Source organism: Macrobrachium rosenbergii, chromosome 5 (genome assembly GCF_040412425.1).
Source record: "Macrobrachium rosenbergii isolate ZJJX-2024 chromosome 5, ASM4041242v1, whole genome shotgun sequence".
Lineage (NCBI taxonomy): Eukaryota > Metazoa > Arthropoda > Malacostraca > Decapoda > Palaemonidae > Macrobrachium > Macrobrachium rosenbergii.
The window spans coordinates 51,836,203-51,851,833 of NC_089745.1; the positions used below are offsets into that span (position 1 = coordinate 51,836,203).

A 15,631-nucleotide genomic window follows, 5' to 3' on the forward strand; every position below is an offset into this window, starting at 1 on the left:
CGAGATTCTGTTTGTGTTGGTCGTAGCATTATCTCTCAAGATCCTCCCAGGGCCGTGTAAACATTATGCTTTTGTTCGCTCCGAGTTTGATGTGACTGTTTCTATTTAAAGACGTGTAACCAGTGTGTATCTATGCATACATGTATATATATATATATATATATATATATATATATATATATATATATATATATATATATATATATATATATATATATACAGTATGTGTGTATGTATATACGATACACACACATAAAATGTATGTATATACGATACACACACACACACACACACACACACACACACACACATATATATATATATATATATATATATATATATATATATATATATATATATATATATATATATATATATATATATATATATATATATATATAATATCTCTCAAATGACTGAAAAGATGTGCAAATAAACCCTTTCTGCTCTACCAAGATACAAAGATGGTTGCACCTGAGAACAAAAAATTGATAATCTTTTAAATAAAGTTTTGTCAATGAATATCATGACATAAAATTTTATTATTTTATTATTAATTTCATTGCCATTCTAAGAATATAATAATTAGTTAGTAAAATTTACAAATGGTCTGAAATCGCACGGAAAAATAGAAAGCGAAAGTACGTGAAGTTCTCCACTCCCAAAACTAGATTGTATGTTAAAGCAAATATTTGTTAATAAACTATTCGAAGGTAGCCTATAAATTATGTTGTTGTTTACCAAACACATCTTTTATGAGGAAATAATACAGTGAAAAACGAAGTTAAACAGCAGACGATGCTCACAGACAACATCTACAAACATCATTAAACTCGAACCCTTTCCGCTGGAGGAAAAGCACTGGCAGCCAATCTGAGAAAATTGACCGAGCTTAAGCATCACCCTGTTTTGATATATACATATATATATATATATATATATATATATATATATATATATATATATATATATAATACATACATTATATATATATATACTGTATATGTTTGTGTATGTGTATATACATTATATATATATATATATATATATATATATATATATATATATATATATATATATATATATATGTATAACTGAATCACAAAAAAAATATATGTATATATATTATACATATATATATTTGACCCAGGCTAGTTATACATATATATATATATATATATATATATATATATATATATATATATATATATATATATACATATATATGTATATATATGTATAACTGAATCACATATATATATAATATATATACACACATTTGACCCCCCAGGGGCTAGTACTAAACAGTGGAGGTACTGTAAGTCGCTGTTTCGCCGTGTTTACTACTAGCCCCTGGGGGGATCAACTGTCCCTAAGGGCATTTCACTATCTGCCTGAAATTGCAGGCAGTTCGCGAATTGCCTGGTTTCGCTGTCTGCCTGTAACACCTGTACATGCATGTTTTTTGTGCTAACATTAATTTTATCTTAAGTTATTGTCATTGGAAATATTACGATTACTCCTTCATCGTCAAATTTTGTTTAAGAATAAATGGTACAGTATTTAATAAAAAATAAGAATAACTGGCTAACGTGGAGGGCGATAACCCAGGTAGGTCTGTATACGTAAAGATTTCGACTTCCCTTCAATTAGGAGTAGGAAATATGAAACTTCCAATTAAGGGTAATAAAACAATGACAAAATAGAGATTCATAGAAACGTTAACATGTTACGCCTTGTAAAACCTATGCAGCGTAATCTGGGCCACATTAATTTATGAGTAATGGTTCAGAAAATCTTTTATTAAAATCTGCATTTAACAAAGTCTGATATTTATCATCACTAATAGAGATGAGGAATCCAAGTATAAATGCGTTCTCTTGTAATCTCCCAAGAAAATTTCTTCCTTTGGTTTGGTTTTTGATAATGTTATATTCTTTCTCAGATTATAGGTGAAATTTGTATACTTTCAAGTCTGGCTGCTGTAATTATATAAATACAGTAGTATATAATATATATATATATATATATATATATATATATATATATATATATATATATATATATATATATATATATATATATATATACTGCATATAAATATCTCGAAGGTTACTGTTAGCTGAATGGAACAGGAGACAGAAATCGTATTATGAGGAAAAGCTGGATTTAAGCAAAGACGATGATGTGTGTATCGGTTGTTCACTTTGAGACAGATGGTGCACAATGCAACTAGATCATGTTTGTCAAAAATTAATGAAGAAAATTAAGATAATTTAAGAGAACACAATGATAGACCCTACTGGTCTGGATCTAAGGCCTGCAAAGCTGTGTTACGTTCCTTCAGAAGTTGTCACAGGTTGAAAGATGGACAAGGTCATGCTGAGTTGATGTCTTCATTTACGGAGAATGAGAGATACGACCGTACTGGAAATTCTACACAGTTAAAATGTTTTGGATGAGCAAGAATTTTTAAATAATCGGCTGGATTAGAGAAGCAGAATTGCTAGCCTGAAAGAACCCAGATATTTTAGGAATTAGGATTTTGTGCCGTACGTTCCACGTTGATCGTTGTGCTACCAAAGAAGCTTGTACGTGCGTGAAGCCAATTTGAAACTGTAAAAATTTTGCTGTTAATACAGTAAATAAAGCGTAATTGTGTTAATTCTCTCTCTCTCTCTCTCTCTCGCCATTCCTGAAAAACGTTTTTTTATACAAAAATGTATATTTGCACGTATTTGCCTTATGCAAACGTGCCCGTGTAATACATTCAAGTGAATTTGCATTTTATTTTGGACATATTTTTATACCAAAACTTACATGCATGATATTTATTGTAAAAATCGAAGAGTTTCTGAACTTTTATATTATATAATATATATATATATATATATATATATATATATATATATATATATATATATATATATATATATATATATATATATATATATATGTGTGTGTGTGTGTGTGTGTGTTTGTATTGGTGGTTTGTGCTTGTGTGTGTTTTGAGGTATTTATTTATATGTATATCCATTTATCTGTCCACATTTCATAATACTGCATGAGGAATGGAAGGAGCGAGACGTGAAAGGATTAGCCGGGCGTTGTCTGGAGTTTCTCCAGAAGAGGACGCCTTGCGTTCAGGGAATATTGTTGCGATGAGATTGGGGGTGGGTAATGGCTACAGTTTTCATCCATTTGTATAAATTCTGACTCGATTCTGCTGAATTTATGGAAAATGAAATGGCCCAGTGCGGAATGATATTTCAGTTGCCCGTGGAATCATATTATAGCTGGTCGTTACAGGGGAAATTGTCTTTTAAGGACACACTGGAATGCCCCGTGATATTCTCTTCTCGAATTTAAATTCCGCATTACAAGAGAATTTTCATAGAGAGAGAAGTAAAATGCCCGAACTTATAATAAGATGAATTAGAAATAATGGGGAGTATTGTAGTCTTTTTCATCGATCAGCGTTATAAATTTTTGCGTCGACAGAATTATGGAAGCGGTTTAGGGAAAGTGATTGCTATTCAGATGTGTTGATTATGCCTCGTATATATATTATGCCGTATTTAGGCGAGCGTCCCCCGTGGTATACCATCTTGATCCCCCTAAACAATATATTCAAAAACGAAAATCATGTCCGCTGGCGCTAATTGCCAATAATCACCTTATTTAGCATGATTGCCTAATAAACCTCAGAGTTTTGTACCGCAGGAATCGATGTGTGTGTGTGTGTGTATTTTGTGTGGTGGCGGTTGCGTTTATTTGGGACGATAGGGAGGGGGTGGGTTATTATGATTAAGGGGGAAGGGAGAGGACGGGGAAGGCCAAAGGTCTAATTTTTAATTCAGAAATATGGCGCTTGGGAAATCCTCATTATTTGGGAGAGCTCTTCCAATTTATGAAGATCAGCGGACCCATAATGTGGCGCGTGACGAGATTGTCCTTGTTTTTAATGCAGTTGCATGTGCTACCGCGTTTAACTAATTCATCGTGATAAATTACTTCTATAACTTTTGAATTGTTCTGGTGCGTCTATTCAATAAGGGTTTTGTACAACTATTCGTTTCCGCATGTTATCTCTGGGTCTGAAAATCAGTTTTTTCCATTGTTTACCTTGTAAGAGATCACGCATGCGTGTTCAGATACTAAGGAGTTGATGTTTTTCCTGTCGTTTCGGCTATTTAGTTTACAGGTCCGTTGCATGCCAAAGAAAAGGTTAAAATATTTTATATTCTTGTCTCTTGTCCTTTTCCATTCTTTTCTTTATCTTTCCTTTTTATTCACAATCTTTTACGTACGAAGACGATCGGTGATTTTACACGCTTTGTATTTTGGAATATTTATGTGACAAATTTGCATTTTGTCATTTAAGAATAGGCTGGTGATATTGACCCAAGGTATACATACCATATTGTGTGATCAGATCTCTGATTGTGACTTGGAAAGGTTGCAAAGTAGTCTAGTAAAAGGCTTATTGTTCTTTGTTATTTAATATGTTTTATCGTAATATACAGTGGGCAATCGTCGTATTGAGATTATTAATAACAAGATTTGTGAGTTAGTGTGTGTGCGAGTTATTTAGTACATGTTATTCGATTTTGTTATTAGTAATGCTGTTAATAATTTACCTCTTGTTTTTGTTCAGATGCTGCGCCCCAGTGGTTAGACACCAGCGGTCCGCAGGTTGTATCACCAGGGGCTACTGTGACTCTTGTATGCGTAGTTCAGGGGTCACCGCCCCCTGCCCTTTCGTGGACTTTGAGGGGACTTCCAGCCTTAACGTCTGATCCGAGAATTAGCGTCTCTCAGAGCGTGAGTGTTGAGAGTATTATTGTGTTTTTGGTTCAATGTTTCATAATTTTTCATCGCATTTTTAGGCGTAGGTGTAACTGTAATTATGCGTAAATCTGTGGAGCACATCAGTATGAGATTAGACATTAATAACGGTGGAGTAAAGATAATTTTGATTTTGAAAATGAGAAAATTTGCAAAACCTTCTGCAGGTGGATGGTGAGAAGGTGACGGGCCGTTTGAACATCAGCAGCGTCAGAGTGGAAGATGGAGGCCAGTGGAGCTGTCTAGCTGAGAATCGCGCTGGAAAAGTGGATCACACTGGACGCCTAAATGTGCGGGGCCCACCTTCCATACGGCCCATGAGGCCAGTCAGTGTCGTGGCCGGGAGAACGGCTCGGTTCAACTGCATAGTCGCCGGATTCCCCATAGAATCCATATACTGGGAAAAGAATGGTACGCATTGTGACCAACCAAGTTTTTTTCTGAGACCCTTTTAATATTTGTATTACGAAAGTTAGCAACCATACGGTCGTAGTACCGTTAGTGCACCTCAAGTGGTGCGCTGTTGGCATTACTAAAGGCTGTTTGAAGCGTCCCTTCGCCACTAGCTTTCACCCACTTTTCAGCCTTTTACTGGACCTCCATTCCTTCTTCCTTTTTTTATATCTCGCTGTCCAACACCTCTAACCTGTGGATTCTTCTACTTCATCATCTTTATTCTCTGGATCTCTTTATCTTGCTGTCCAACCACCCTTACTCCCTCTTTTCACTGTTTTAAGCGCTGAATGGCTGAAAGTGTCCCGGTGATTGTCTTGACAGCCTAAATTTCAGAAATTAGTCAGTTACGAGTTAACTTCATATGAAAATCTGTATATTTTGTTACAGGCGTTGTATTGCCAGTCTCCGACCGCCAAGAAGTTCATCCAAATGGCACGCTGGAAGTTCATGAAGTTTCCAGAGAAGCAGACAGTGGCCAGTATACTTGCGTGGCCGTTGCTGGTGAAAACACCGCCAGAGCGAACTTACAAGTCAATGTGATGGGTAATAAAGTGTTTGAATTGAAGATTTTTTCTTTTTGTGCGTGCATGTCAGACGTCATTCTGTTACAAAATAATTTTCAGTGTTGCTTCTCACGCGGTTATCTTCCAGTTTTATTTATGTTGCTTTTGTTACTTAAGAAGATATGTAAGCATTTTAGGTAAACTTTAATCCAAATAGTTTTGTACTGCATAAAAAATATACACTCTCAACCGAGGAAAAACTAACATTTGATAGATATACAGAATAATTTCAAGTAAAAATTGTTCTAACAAAATAAAAACGTATTCGAAACCGCCTCCAGTGCCCCCTCTCATCGACGAAAGGATCTTCTCGTTGGGCTCTGGATTTCCTGCCAAGTCAAAGGCGAGGATTATGTGTGTGGTGGAGAGGGGGGACCTCCCCCTCACCTTCACGTGGACGCATGATGGCCGACCCCTCACTCCTGGCCCCACCATCTCCGTCAGGTACGTGTTTGTGTCATTTCGAAACATGCGAGAAAGGATTTCCGAGGCAGATTTGTTTTGGAATATTCAAATGCATAATATACGCATTCGCCGTTGTTAGATCCAAATGAATTGGTTTATTTGCGTATATTACATTTAGCAACATACTTGTGCACCTCGATTGAATTTTCTTGGGAAAATTTTTCCATTTAATGCATTTTTGATAAAGCAATATTGTTGCCATTTTATTTGTTAATTGACTTCACAGCGTAATGAATTTTAGCTTTTACTGTTGATTTTTTATAAAGAAACGTGGCTTGTATTCAGAGCAAAATCATGTTAACCTATGAAAACTATTTTATTCATTTCATAATACATTGCAGTTACTCTTCTATCATTTCCAGTATTTTCATTTCCGATAGACCTAAAAATCCACCGATAATTTTATCTGTCAGGTAATTTCGTTAAAGGATAGAAAATGCGCATTGCACTTCATTTTTGAATGCTGGATTCCTTATCAAACTAAAACAAAAGAAGCATTTTGTTGTAATTCATTATTAATAGCACTACGAATAACGGTAAAACTTTAATGGTGTTTGGGGTGTTAATTACCAGCCAGATGATTATATTCATTGTTGATTTTGATGTAATTAATTTCTCTTAACGCAAAAAACAAAGTGGGTAATGGGATTCTAACTAAGATACTGTTAAATGCTGCAATTATGCAGTGCCATGTGCGTTTATTGTTTTTGCCAGCGTATCAAGTAGCAAGCGGAAAGTTTCAGAATATATATTGTTATCAAACAACAGATGCCGCAGACACACACACGCACGGGGAATAATGGAAAGGAGACTCTCTGTCTTTGGCCACAAAGTGACGAATGTATTATTATTATTATTATTATTATTATTATTATTATTATTATTATTATTATTATTATTATTATTTAGAAGATGAACACTAATCATATGGAACAAGCCCACAGTGGCCATTGACTTGAAATTCAAGCTTCCAAAGAATATGGTGCTCTTTAGGAAGTAAGAGAAAGTAAAGGGAAATACAGAAAGAAGAGAGCTAAGATAAAAATAAAAAAATAAATTAATAAATTAATAAATGTATAAAAATGTATTAAAATGCAAGGGGAATAGCATTAGCATTAGGGTAGTAATGCAGGGAGACTGTTCCACAGTCCAACGGTGTGAGGAATAAAGGACCTCTGGAACTAAGAAGTTAGACAGCCAGGCACATTTACTACTTATTGGCGCTGCTGTTCAACCATCACGCAAACGAGTGATGAAATTACAGACATTCTTCTCCGTTACAGGGCTTTGGATGAGTTCACTAGCGTCCTCCTGTTCGATTCTCTTCGGAAAGAAGACGGTGGCAAGTACACTTGCACTGCAACCAACGCCGTTGCTTCAAGTTCCAGAACTGTCAAACTGGTCGTAAAAGGTATGTCATCTTACCCTTTGAGTTTTTGGGGATATTTAAAAGTATGTCGGTGGTTTTTGTTGGTGTCAGAGGTACGTCGGTAGTTTCTTATGGATGCTGCAGATATTAGCATGTAGGCCAGTTGGTTCCTTATGGTTTTGCACAATAGTTAAAGGTGGCAGTGGTGTCCTGTGGGATTTTGATGGTATTAAAGAGTGTCACTGATACCTTCAGATTTATGTTTTTTCTGTCTTGTGGTTTTTTATTGTAGCGAAAGACATGTCCTTGGTATCTTCGGACTTTTTGCCTTCCGGAGTGGGTTGTTACGAATCTGATGGTCGTAATCTTAAATGGTTAATGACTGTTGTAAAAGCAAAACTGGTCATCATGATTACCGGAAGAAAAGTAGGGAGTAACTTATACAACAGCAACGGAACCATTCTTACTGGGCTATTGAAATAGTTGACAGACTACGTGCAGAGTATAGAACTTATTGTTGTGGGTACATATCGTATGAAAAAGTTAATTAGAAAGGCAATTATAAGTCAACTATAGGCCAATTTATAAGTCAGCATTCAAGCAGGAGCATGTCACTTCATAGCCTTAAGTTTTTGATATATTAGGTTTGTAAAGGATGAAACATTTCCTCATAAATAGACAAGAATTAACTTGATTAAGAAAGAAATGCAATATCTAGAATTTTTACACATGTAGTTTCTTTAAAGGCCTGCAGCTCAAAAATAATATAAACAAGAAAAAAATACGCCGAAGTTTCTTCGGCGCAATCGAGTTTTCCGTGCATCGTATAATCAAGGTCACCGAAAATAGATCTATCTTTCAGTGGTTTCGGTATAATACTGTATGAGCCGCGGCCCATAACACTTTAATCACGGGCCGGTGGTGGCCTATCCTGTATCGTTGCCAGAAGCACGATTATGGCTAAATTTAACCTTAAATAAAATAAAAACTATTGAGGCTAGATGGCTGCAATTTGGCATGTTTGATGATTGGAGGGTGGATGATCAACATACCAATTTGCAGCCCTCTAACCTCAGTAGTTTTTAAGATCTGAGGGAGGACAGAAAAAAGTGCTGACTAACAGACAAAGCCGTCACAATAGTTTTCTTTTCAGAAAACTAAAAATGGAAGTAAACGAAGAAATTCATGCTCTATTGATCATACATGATTACAGTTTCAAAGTAGAACCAGTTCAGTCAATAGCCTAATCTCACCTGATGCAAAACCTGCTAGACAGATAAAAGGTTCAAACATTTTGACGATAAATGAGAAGGAAAAACAATTTGAAGGAAATTTCCCCTTCATTCTCGCCCTCCCCCTTTGACTGCTGTCTATCCACGAGGATCTGCTGCCTGATTATAATTTTCTCTCCTAAATTATACTCTCGTGTACTAAAGTTAGGTGTTTGTTTACTGCTGTTTTCTTTTTTTGACATTTGTTGGTTTTCAGTTCGTCGTATGTGCTGGCATATTTCATTTTCCAGCTTGGTCATTTCATTTACAAATGCAGAAGAGTATTGTATCTGTTTATTGTTGTTTTTACTCAAATGAAACATAATTGGTTCTCGTTGATTGTTTTTTTTTTTGTCTCTAAACTTATTATGGTCATAATTATCCTGTGCTTGACTATTGGTTCCCGTTGAATGTTTTTTTTTTTTTGTCTCTAAACTTATTATGGTCATAATTATCCTGTGCTTGACTATTATTTTCATATTCTTGATTTCACAGGTTCTTGATTTCACTTTAATATGAGGTACCTTGTAATCATTTTAATATCTCCAATCATACAGATTATCGTATGTTGTCCTAAATATAAAACTTAATCTATTTATTTAAAACACACACAAACACACATATATATACATATATAGATAGATAGATAGATAGGTAGACAGAAACATATATTCATGTACATATGTATATATATGTATACATATCTATGAGTGTGTATGTATATATATATATATATATATATATATATATATATATATATATATATATATATATATATATATATATATATATATATATATATATATATATATATATAGCGTATTAAATTTTTACTTGACCGTGATATGGAGTTCAACATCTCTTTGCAACGGGAGAACCTCATAACTTTGTGGGTTAGAGCCTTTTTGAAGACGGGGTTCGTGGTTCATTTAATCCGACGTGTGAAATGAAAAATTCAGGGTCTCATTTACATTGAATTAAGGTGTGGCTGCTCTAACATGTATTCATATGTGAATAGTAATATACTAGAGTGTTTTTAAGCTTGGTAAGGTTTTAAGGAAAAAGTTATGAGATTTAAGCTGAAAGAATGAATGCGCTGCTCGGCCAAGCCTGTTATTCATTTTGCGGTTCGTGCCTTTATTTAAAGAAGATAGGCCTCGACACGTTTTATCGATCGGTCTGAATCTGAAGTAAGTATCACGTATCAACCGTGCACCATTCCTAATCCTCCTTGATTACTGTTCACTTTCCCCCCCTCCGAATTCGCAAAAACTTTCGATTAAATACACCATAAAATGTATCACGAATTTCATTATAAAATTCTCTGTTCTGAAATCACCCGAACGTCCTCCTAATCCCCTTGATCCCAATACTCTGAGGCTGATCAACAAATTTCACGGGTGATGCCATGATGCCGATCGATTGGATTTCCTTTTTTCATTATTATTTTAGGATTGCGATTCACTAAGCCTTCGTAAATAATCAATGGCGATTTTTCTATCCATTTATTTGTTGTTCAGATTTCGAGGGAGGAGGAGGAGGAAGGAGGAAGGGGGAGGAGGAGGAGGAAGAGGAGGAGGAGCAGGAGAAGGAACAGGAGCAGGAGGAGGAGGAGGAGGGGGGGAGGAGGAGGAGGAGGAGGAGGAGGAGCAGGAGGAGGATCTATTCCTGTCATAATGATTACTGTTATTCAGCCCTATTGATTGGTAAACATTGTATTATCTGAGCAGCGAGATCATGTTGCTATTTGCCCCTTCCATTGGTTTAATGTAAATTGACTTCATAGCCAGATGTGAGGTATTAACCGGGTGTTTATTGCTCAATTGCGCCGAGGTTGCAGTGCTTGCTCTGCATTCGTTATCGCTTGCAAAAATAAAAAGTAATCCATATTTGAAAGTGTAAACAACAGCTCCGGGTTGGTTTGACTTAGCTTTGTGAGGCTCGTGTACACCGGTCTGTCTGTATTTATCTGTGTACAAATGTAAGAGTATTTATACTTAGAAAGGGATGTAGGCAGATAGATCGAGGCATTGAATAGCATGTAAATTTATATATAGCCGGACTCAGCTCTCCTTGGAATTGAATAGGCGCTGATGCTTTTGGAAAATTAATTTCCCCATCATAGCTTCTCGGTGAAGGACCTTTGAGTTGTCAAGCCTTAATTTTTTCAGAGCCCCGTGAATTTTTTTTTTTTTTTTATAGAATGCTGAAGGCTCCAAAACTCCTAGTTATGAACATGTCATGACAGTTGTCTCTGAACAAGATATACCATTTCGTGTTGCGTGGCATTTCAGGTTTTGTGTCACGAATATGAATTTTAGTAAGTGTGGGGAACAACGGCACATTTGTAATCGCTGCAAATTAATGGGAGCCATGTGATGCCTTTGAAACACGAGCGTGCTCTGTTGATTACAGCCATTGAACTGTAGCTGATAAATAGTGAATATCTTCAACTCGATAGGCACGCTGAGGCCTGCAGAACGTTTGTTTGTGGTTAAAGGGCTGAATAGCCAATTTCACACTTTATTTTACGAAATAATGACATACCAGATGACGGGCAGCTGTACGCTTTATTTGCCGATAGGTTCTCGTGATCCTTACCCCATGCAGCCTTTCATGCGGAATAGTTATTTACCGATGTATTAAGCGTGAGTGACTATTTACACTCGAAAAAGAAATACTCAGACACACACCTGAAGAAATAAAATGCTAACCTTTGTCTGACTAATACACCGCCATAGCAGTTACAAATGTCTTTCTTTAATTAGTTTAGGGCTTCAATCAGCTAGGGCTGTATATGACATTAAATGTTGCAGTGGTTTCCTTTTTAGTCGCTTCCAACAAGCTCTTGCCTTTTTCGCGCACTTTTTTATATTACTGTACAGCACTTGAATTCATTTTTATTCCTGTCACTTGTTATCTTATCATGGTCATTTTATCAAAAGTGAATTTCTAAAGAGGATTAAATTTAGCATTTTTATTTTCTTAAACTTATTTTGTTCCATGTTCCAGTTGCCCCCACCTGGAAACTGGAGCCTGATGATTCTTCTGTGGTAGTGGGCTCTGACTTGGTCATTCCCTGCGCCGCCCACGGATCTCCGTCGCCCACCATCACTTGGAGGCGAGCTGAGGGGGCCGTCCCTAGGCAGTATCGGCCTGTGACTACTTTGGGAGATAATGTGGAGTAAGTTTCCTTCTCTACAAATAAGAACACGTCATTTTATCGTATCTTTTGCTAACAAAGTTATTCTTATTCAGTTTTCAATCAGAATTTTCTTTAATTTCTCATTTCTGTTACGATTATCATTAGGTAATAAATTTTCCAAGGAAAGAATACTCTGTTGAGTTTCTTTTCGTTCTGAAATTGTTCCAAAAATGCTTCAGCTGACCTACAGGAAAGTGGTGCCGTCATTGCGCCTCACGTGGTACACTATAGGCATTACTTATGGTGTTTGAAGCGTTCCTTTGGCCCCTAGCTGCATCCACTTTATAGCTTGTAACTTTACCTCCTTCTCCGCTTCTTATCTTCAATTTTGCCGTCCAACCTCTCTGACTGTTTCTTCTGAGTCCGACTGTGGTATTTCTTTCCCTTTATTATCTGGATTTCATTATCTTGGTGTCCAACCACTCCAATTCCTTTTTTTTTTTTTTTTTTTTTTTTTTTTTTTTTTTTTTCACTACCTGGAGCAGTGAATATTTGAAAGTGCCTCAGTGCTTGGCTGGACAGCGTAAATTTCCTAACTCAAATCAAGTTAATTGATATAACTTTTTCTCTTTTTTCTTTCCTTGCCCAGTGTTGCGATGAATAGCAGTTTGGTGATCATGAGCATCAAAAGGGACCAAGGAGGAGAGTTCCTCTGCAGTGCTTCTAATGGCGTCGGATCTGACCTTTCCAAGTCCGTCAGGGTCACGGTCAAAGGTCAGTAGAATTTTACGAGTAATGTAAGATTTACACTATATTAGTTATCGCTTATGCATTTTGTTTAAAAAAAAAGTTTACGATATAAGTAGCACTGTGTCGTTACTCATGATAACTAAAAAAAATAAACATTTTAAACAGATTAAAATGATAATAAGGGTAACCTAGTATGAAGCTGAGGTCGTAGGCTCACTGATGTAGGCTCATAAAGTTGGTGTTTGAGGTCAGCTGTCTCGTAAATATGAAAAAAGCTCTTGAGTTTTTTAAGCATTTCTGCAATTGTTCAGGAAAAAAAAGTCTACATCTCAGTAGAGTACTTCCAATGCTAGATATTTTTTGTTGGCTCATATTTAAGTACTTTGGTTTTTCGTACATAATAATAGTCTGGTTGGTTTTAACTTGTGTAAATGTTAAGACAATACAATTTATACATAGATATATATATATTTTTATATTTATATATAGATATATATATATATATATATATATATATATATATATATATATATATATATATTTTTTTTTTTTTTTTTTTTTTTAATGGCATCTAGCTTCCATTATGAATAGGAATAAAGCAAAGAATTAGATCTGTCCGAAAAGTCATACATTCTTCTCTATAAAATTCCTCCTCGTTACGAATTCCAACTCTTTTTCTGTATGCCTTTCATCGTGGCCCTAATCATTAAACTTTTCATCACCGTGGGTCTCATGGCCTCCTATTTCTTTACCCTTTTGTGCCGCCCTGTTATGATTTCTGTATCCTCATTAACCCTTTTCTCTCGCCCTTTTCTTCGCTTGTAAAACCCCCTATTCATACGGTAATGTGTCCTTTTTTCAGTGCCACCGCAATTTGACGAGCACGAAGAAAACGTGACCGTGACGGCGGGGCAACGGGCCCGGCTGACCTGCGAATCCCACGGCGATCTTCCCATCACTGCCATCTGGTCGACGGGGAATCCTCCGACCAGGGTGAGGCCACTCGCGCCGAAGAACGGGGCTTTTCGTCTGAAATTATGCCTTTTGAGTCGAAGCGTATTCATGTCCACGTTATGTAATTACGCGCGAGATATGCATGCGCACCTAGCGTACTCAATATTTATTTATTTTTTTTTTTTAAAGATGGATACATGCACTCATGTCTCTATCTATCTATCCATATATATACTGTATGTATATATACAGTATATATATATATATATATATATATATATATACACATTTATTTATATATATGTATATATATACATAATTTATATATAATTTGTATATACATTATATATATATATATATAGAAAACCTCTCTTAATTTAACATAGTGCTTGCTGTTTTTCGGTTACCATGTACTTTCCAAAATAAGTACGTAGCTATTCCTAAATATGATAAAGAAGCATTTCTCATAAACTGTAATAGTTCAGTTTCTCGAATGGCAGGGAATTCAACCCTGAGCCTGAACTAGAGACGAAATCCACTTACCCATAATATCATCATCCCTGTTGATTTCATATTTGTATCATCTTCTCGTTTTATCGCAGATCTCCAGTTCGGACTCGAGCAAAGGCCGCCTGACCATCAAAGAGACGATCCTCAGCGACGACTCCTCGTTGTCGTCCCCTTCGTCCTCGTCCGCGTCAGCCGGTTCTCTCAACGAGGAAGAAGAAGAAGGTTTTCGGTCAGTGCTCACTGTCAACACCAAGTCCCGCCACGACTCGAAGGTTTTCTTCTGCCTCGCTTCCAACATTTACGGCAACGACACGAAGAAGATCAATCTCATTGTCCAAGGTAGGCTTTGTCAGGGCGCATTATATATATGTGTGTGTGTATGTATACATAAATATAGTTGGTCAGCTAGTTTGTGTATACACACACACACACATATATATTATATATAATTTATATACACACACTAGCTGACCAACCCTGTGCTGCCCAGGATAACTCTGAATGACAACCGATAAACTCTCTCTCTCTCTCTCTCTCTCTCTCTCTCTCTCTCTCTCCAATGGCCCCTGTCTCTTTCCCTCTTTCTTCCCCCTAACACCCCCTCTACTCTCTCTCTCTCTCACTTCCTCTACCTCTCACTCTCTCTCTCTGTCACCCCCTTCCCAACCCCAACTCCTTTGGTGCCATTGATGCCTTACCCCCTAAGTATTCTTTTCCAGATAGTAAGTCATATGTATACCGAAACTGGTTATAATAAATTCATAAATTTACTAAGTCTACAGGCATAACCAGCCCCGTTTCACGGGTAGAACCAGCCCCGTTTCAGGGAAGAACTCTCCCCCTCCTTTGGTGCCCTTTGGTGCTAGTGATATCTTAACCCCCAACTCAGTATTCTTTTCCAGATAATAAGTCATATGTACACCAGTTTGGTTGAAATTGCTCAATGCTTTTGAGAGTTATGCTGGAACATACATACATAAATCCATTTATATGTATATATATACAGTATATACCCTTGTATGACTGTATGCTTATTTCTGTATTTTCATCTTTCAGTTTAAATGTATTAAAAACAACAACTATATGTTTTTAAATATATACATATATATGCATATATACGCATGTATATACATACATAAATTTATATGTATGTATGTATGTATAGATAGATAGATAGAAGAATAGATTATGTATTTGCATTTTACTAATTATGAGTTCTGTTTAGACATTATTAATATTACTTACTATATATATATTGTCTCCATACGTTCATGTTGTGGTGAAACATTTCATGTAGTTT

At 36.0% G+C, this 15,631-nt stretch overlaps 1 protein-coding gene across 10 annotated transcripts in view; it reads left to right on the forward strand.

The window, feature by feature from the left end:
- The window catches only part of LOC136838776 (cell adhesion molecule Dscam1-like), a 470,432-nt gene that overhangs the window by 429,216 nt on the left and 25,585 nt on the right, over positions 1-15,631 (forward strand). For all 10 annotated transcript variants that reach the window (XM_067104281.1, XM_067104287.1, XM_067104284.1 and 7 more), the window contains exons 11-19: positions 4,658-4,824; positions 5,016-5,259; positions 5,692-5,847; positions 6,149-6,311; positions 7,616-7,743; positions 11,985-12,156; positions 12,767-12,891; positions 13,730-13,860; positions 14,424-14,670. In XM_067104281.1, coding sequence (XP_066960382.1) covers positions 4,658-4,824; positions 5,016-5,259; positions 5,692-5,847; positions 6,149-6,311; positions 7,616-7,743; positions 11,985-12,156; positions 12,767-12,891; positions 13,730-13,860; positions 14,424-14,670 — 1,533 coding nt within the window. The remainder of the gene's footprint in view (positions 1-4,657; positions 4,825-5,015; positions 5,260-5,691; positions 5,848-6,148; positions 6,312-7,615; positions 7,744-11,984; positions 12,157-12,766; positions 12,892-13,729; positions 13,861-14,423; positions 14,671-15,631) is intronic.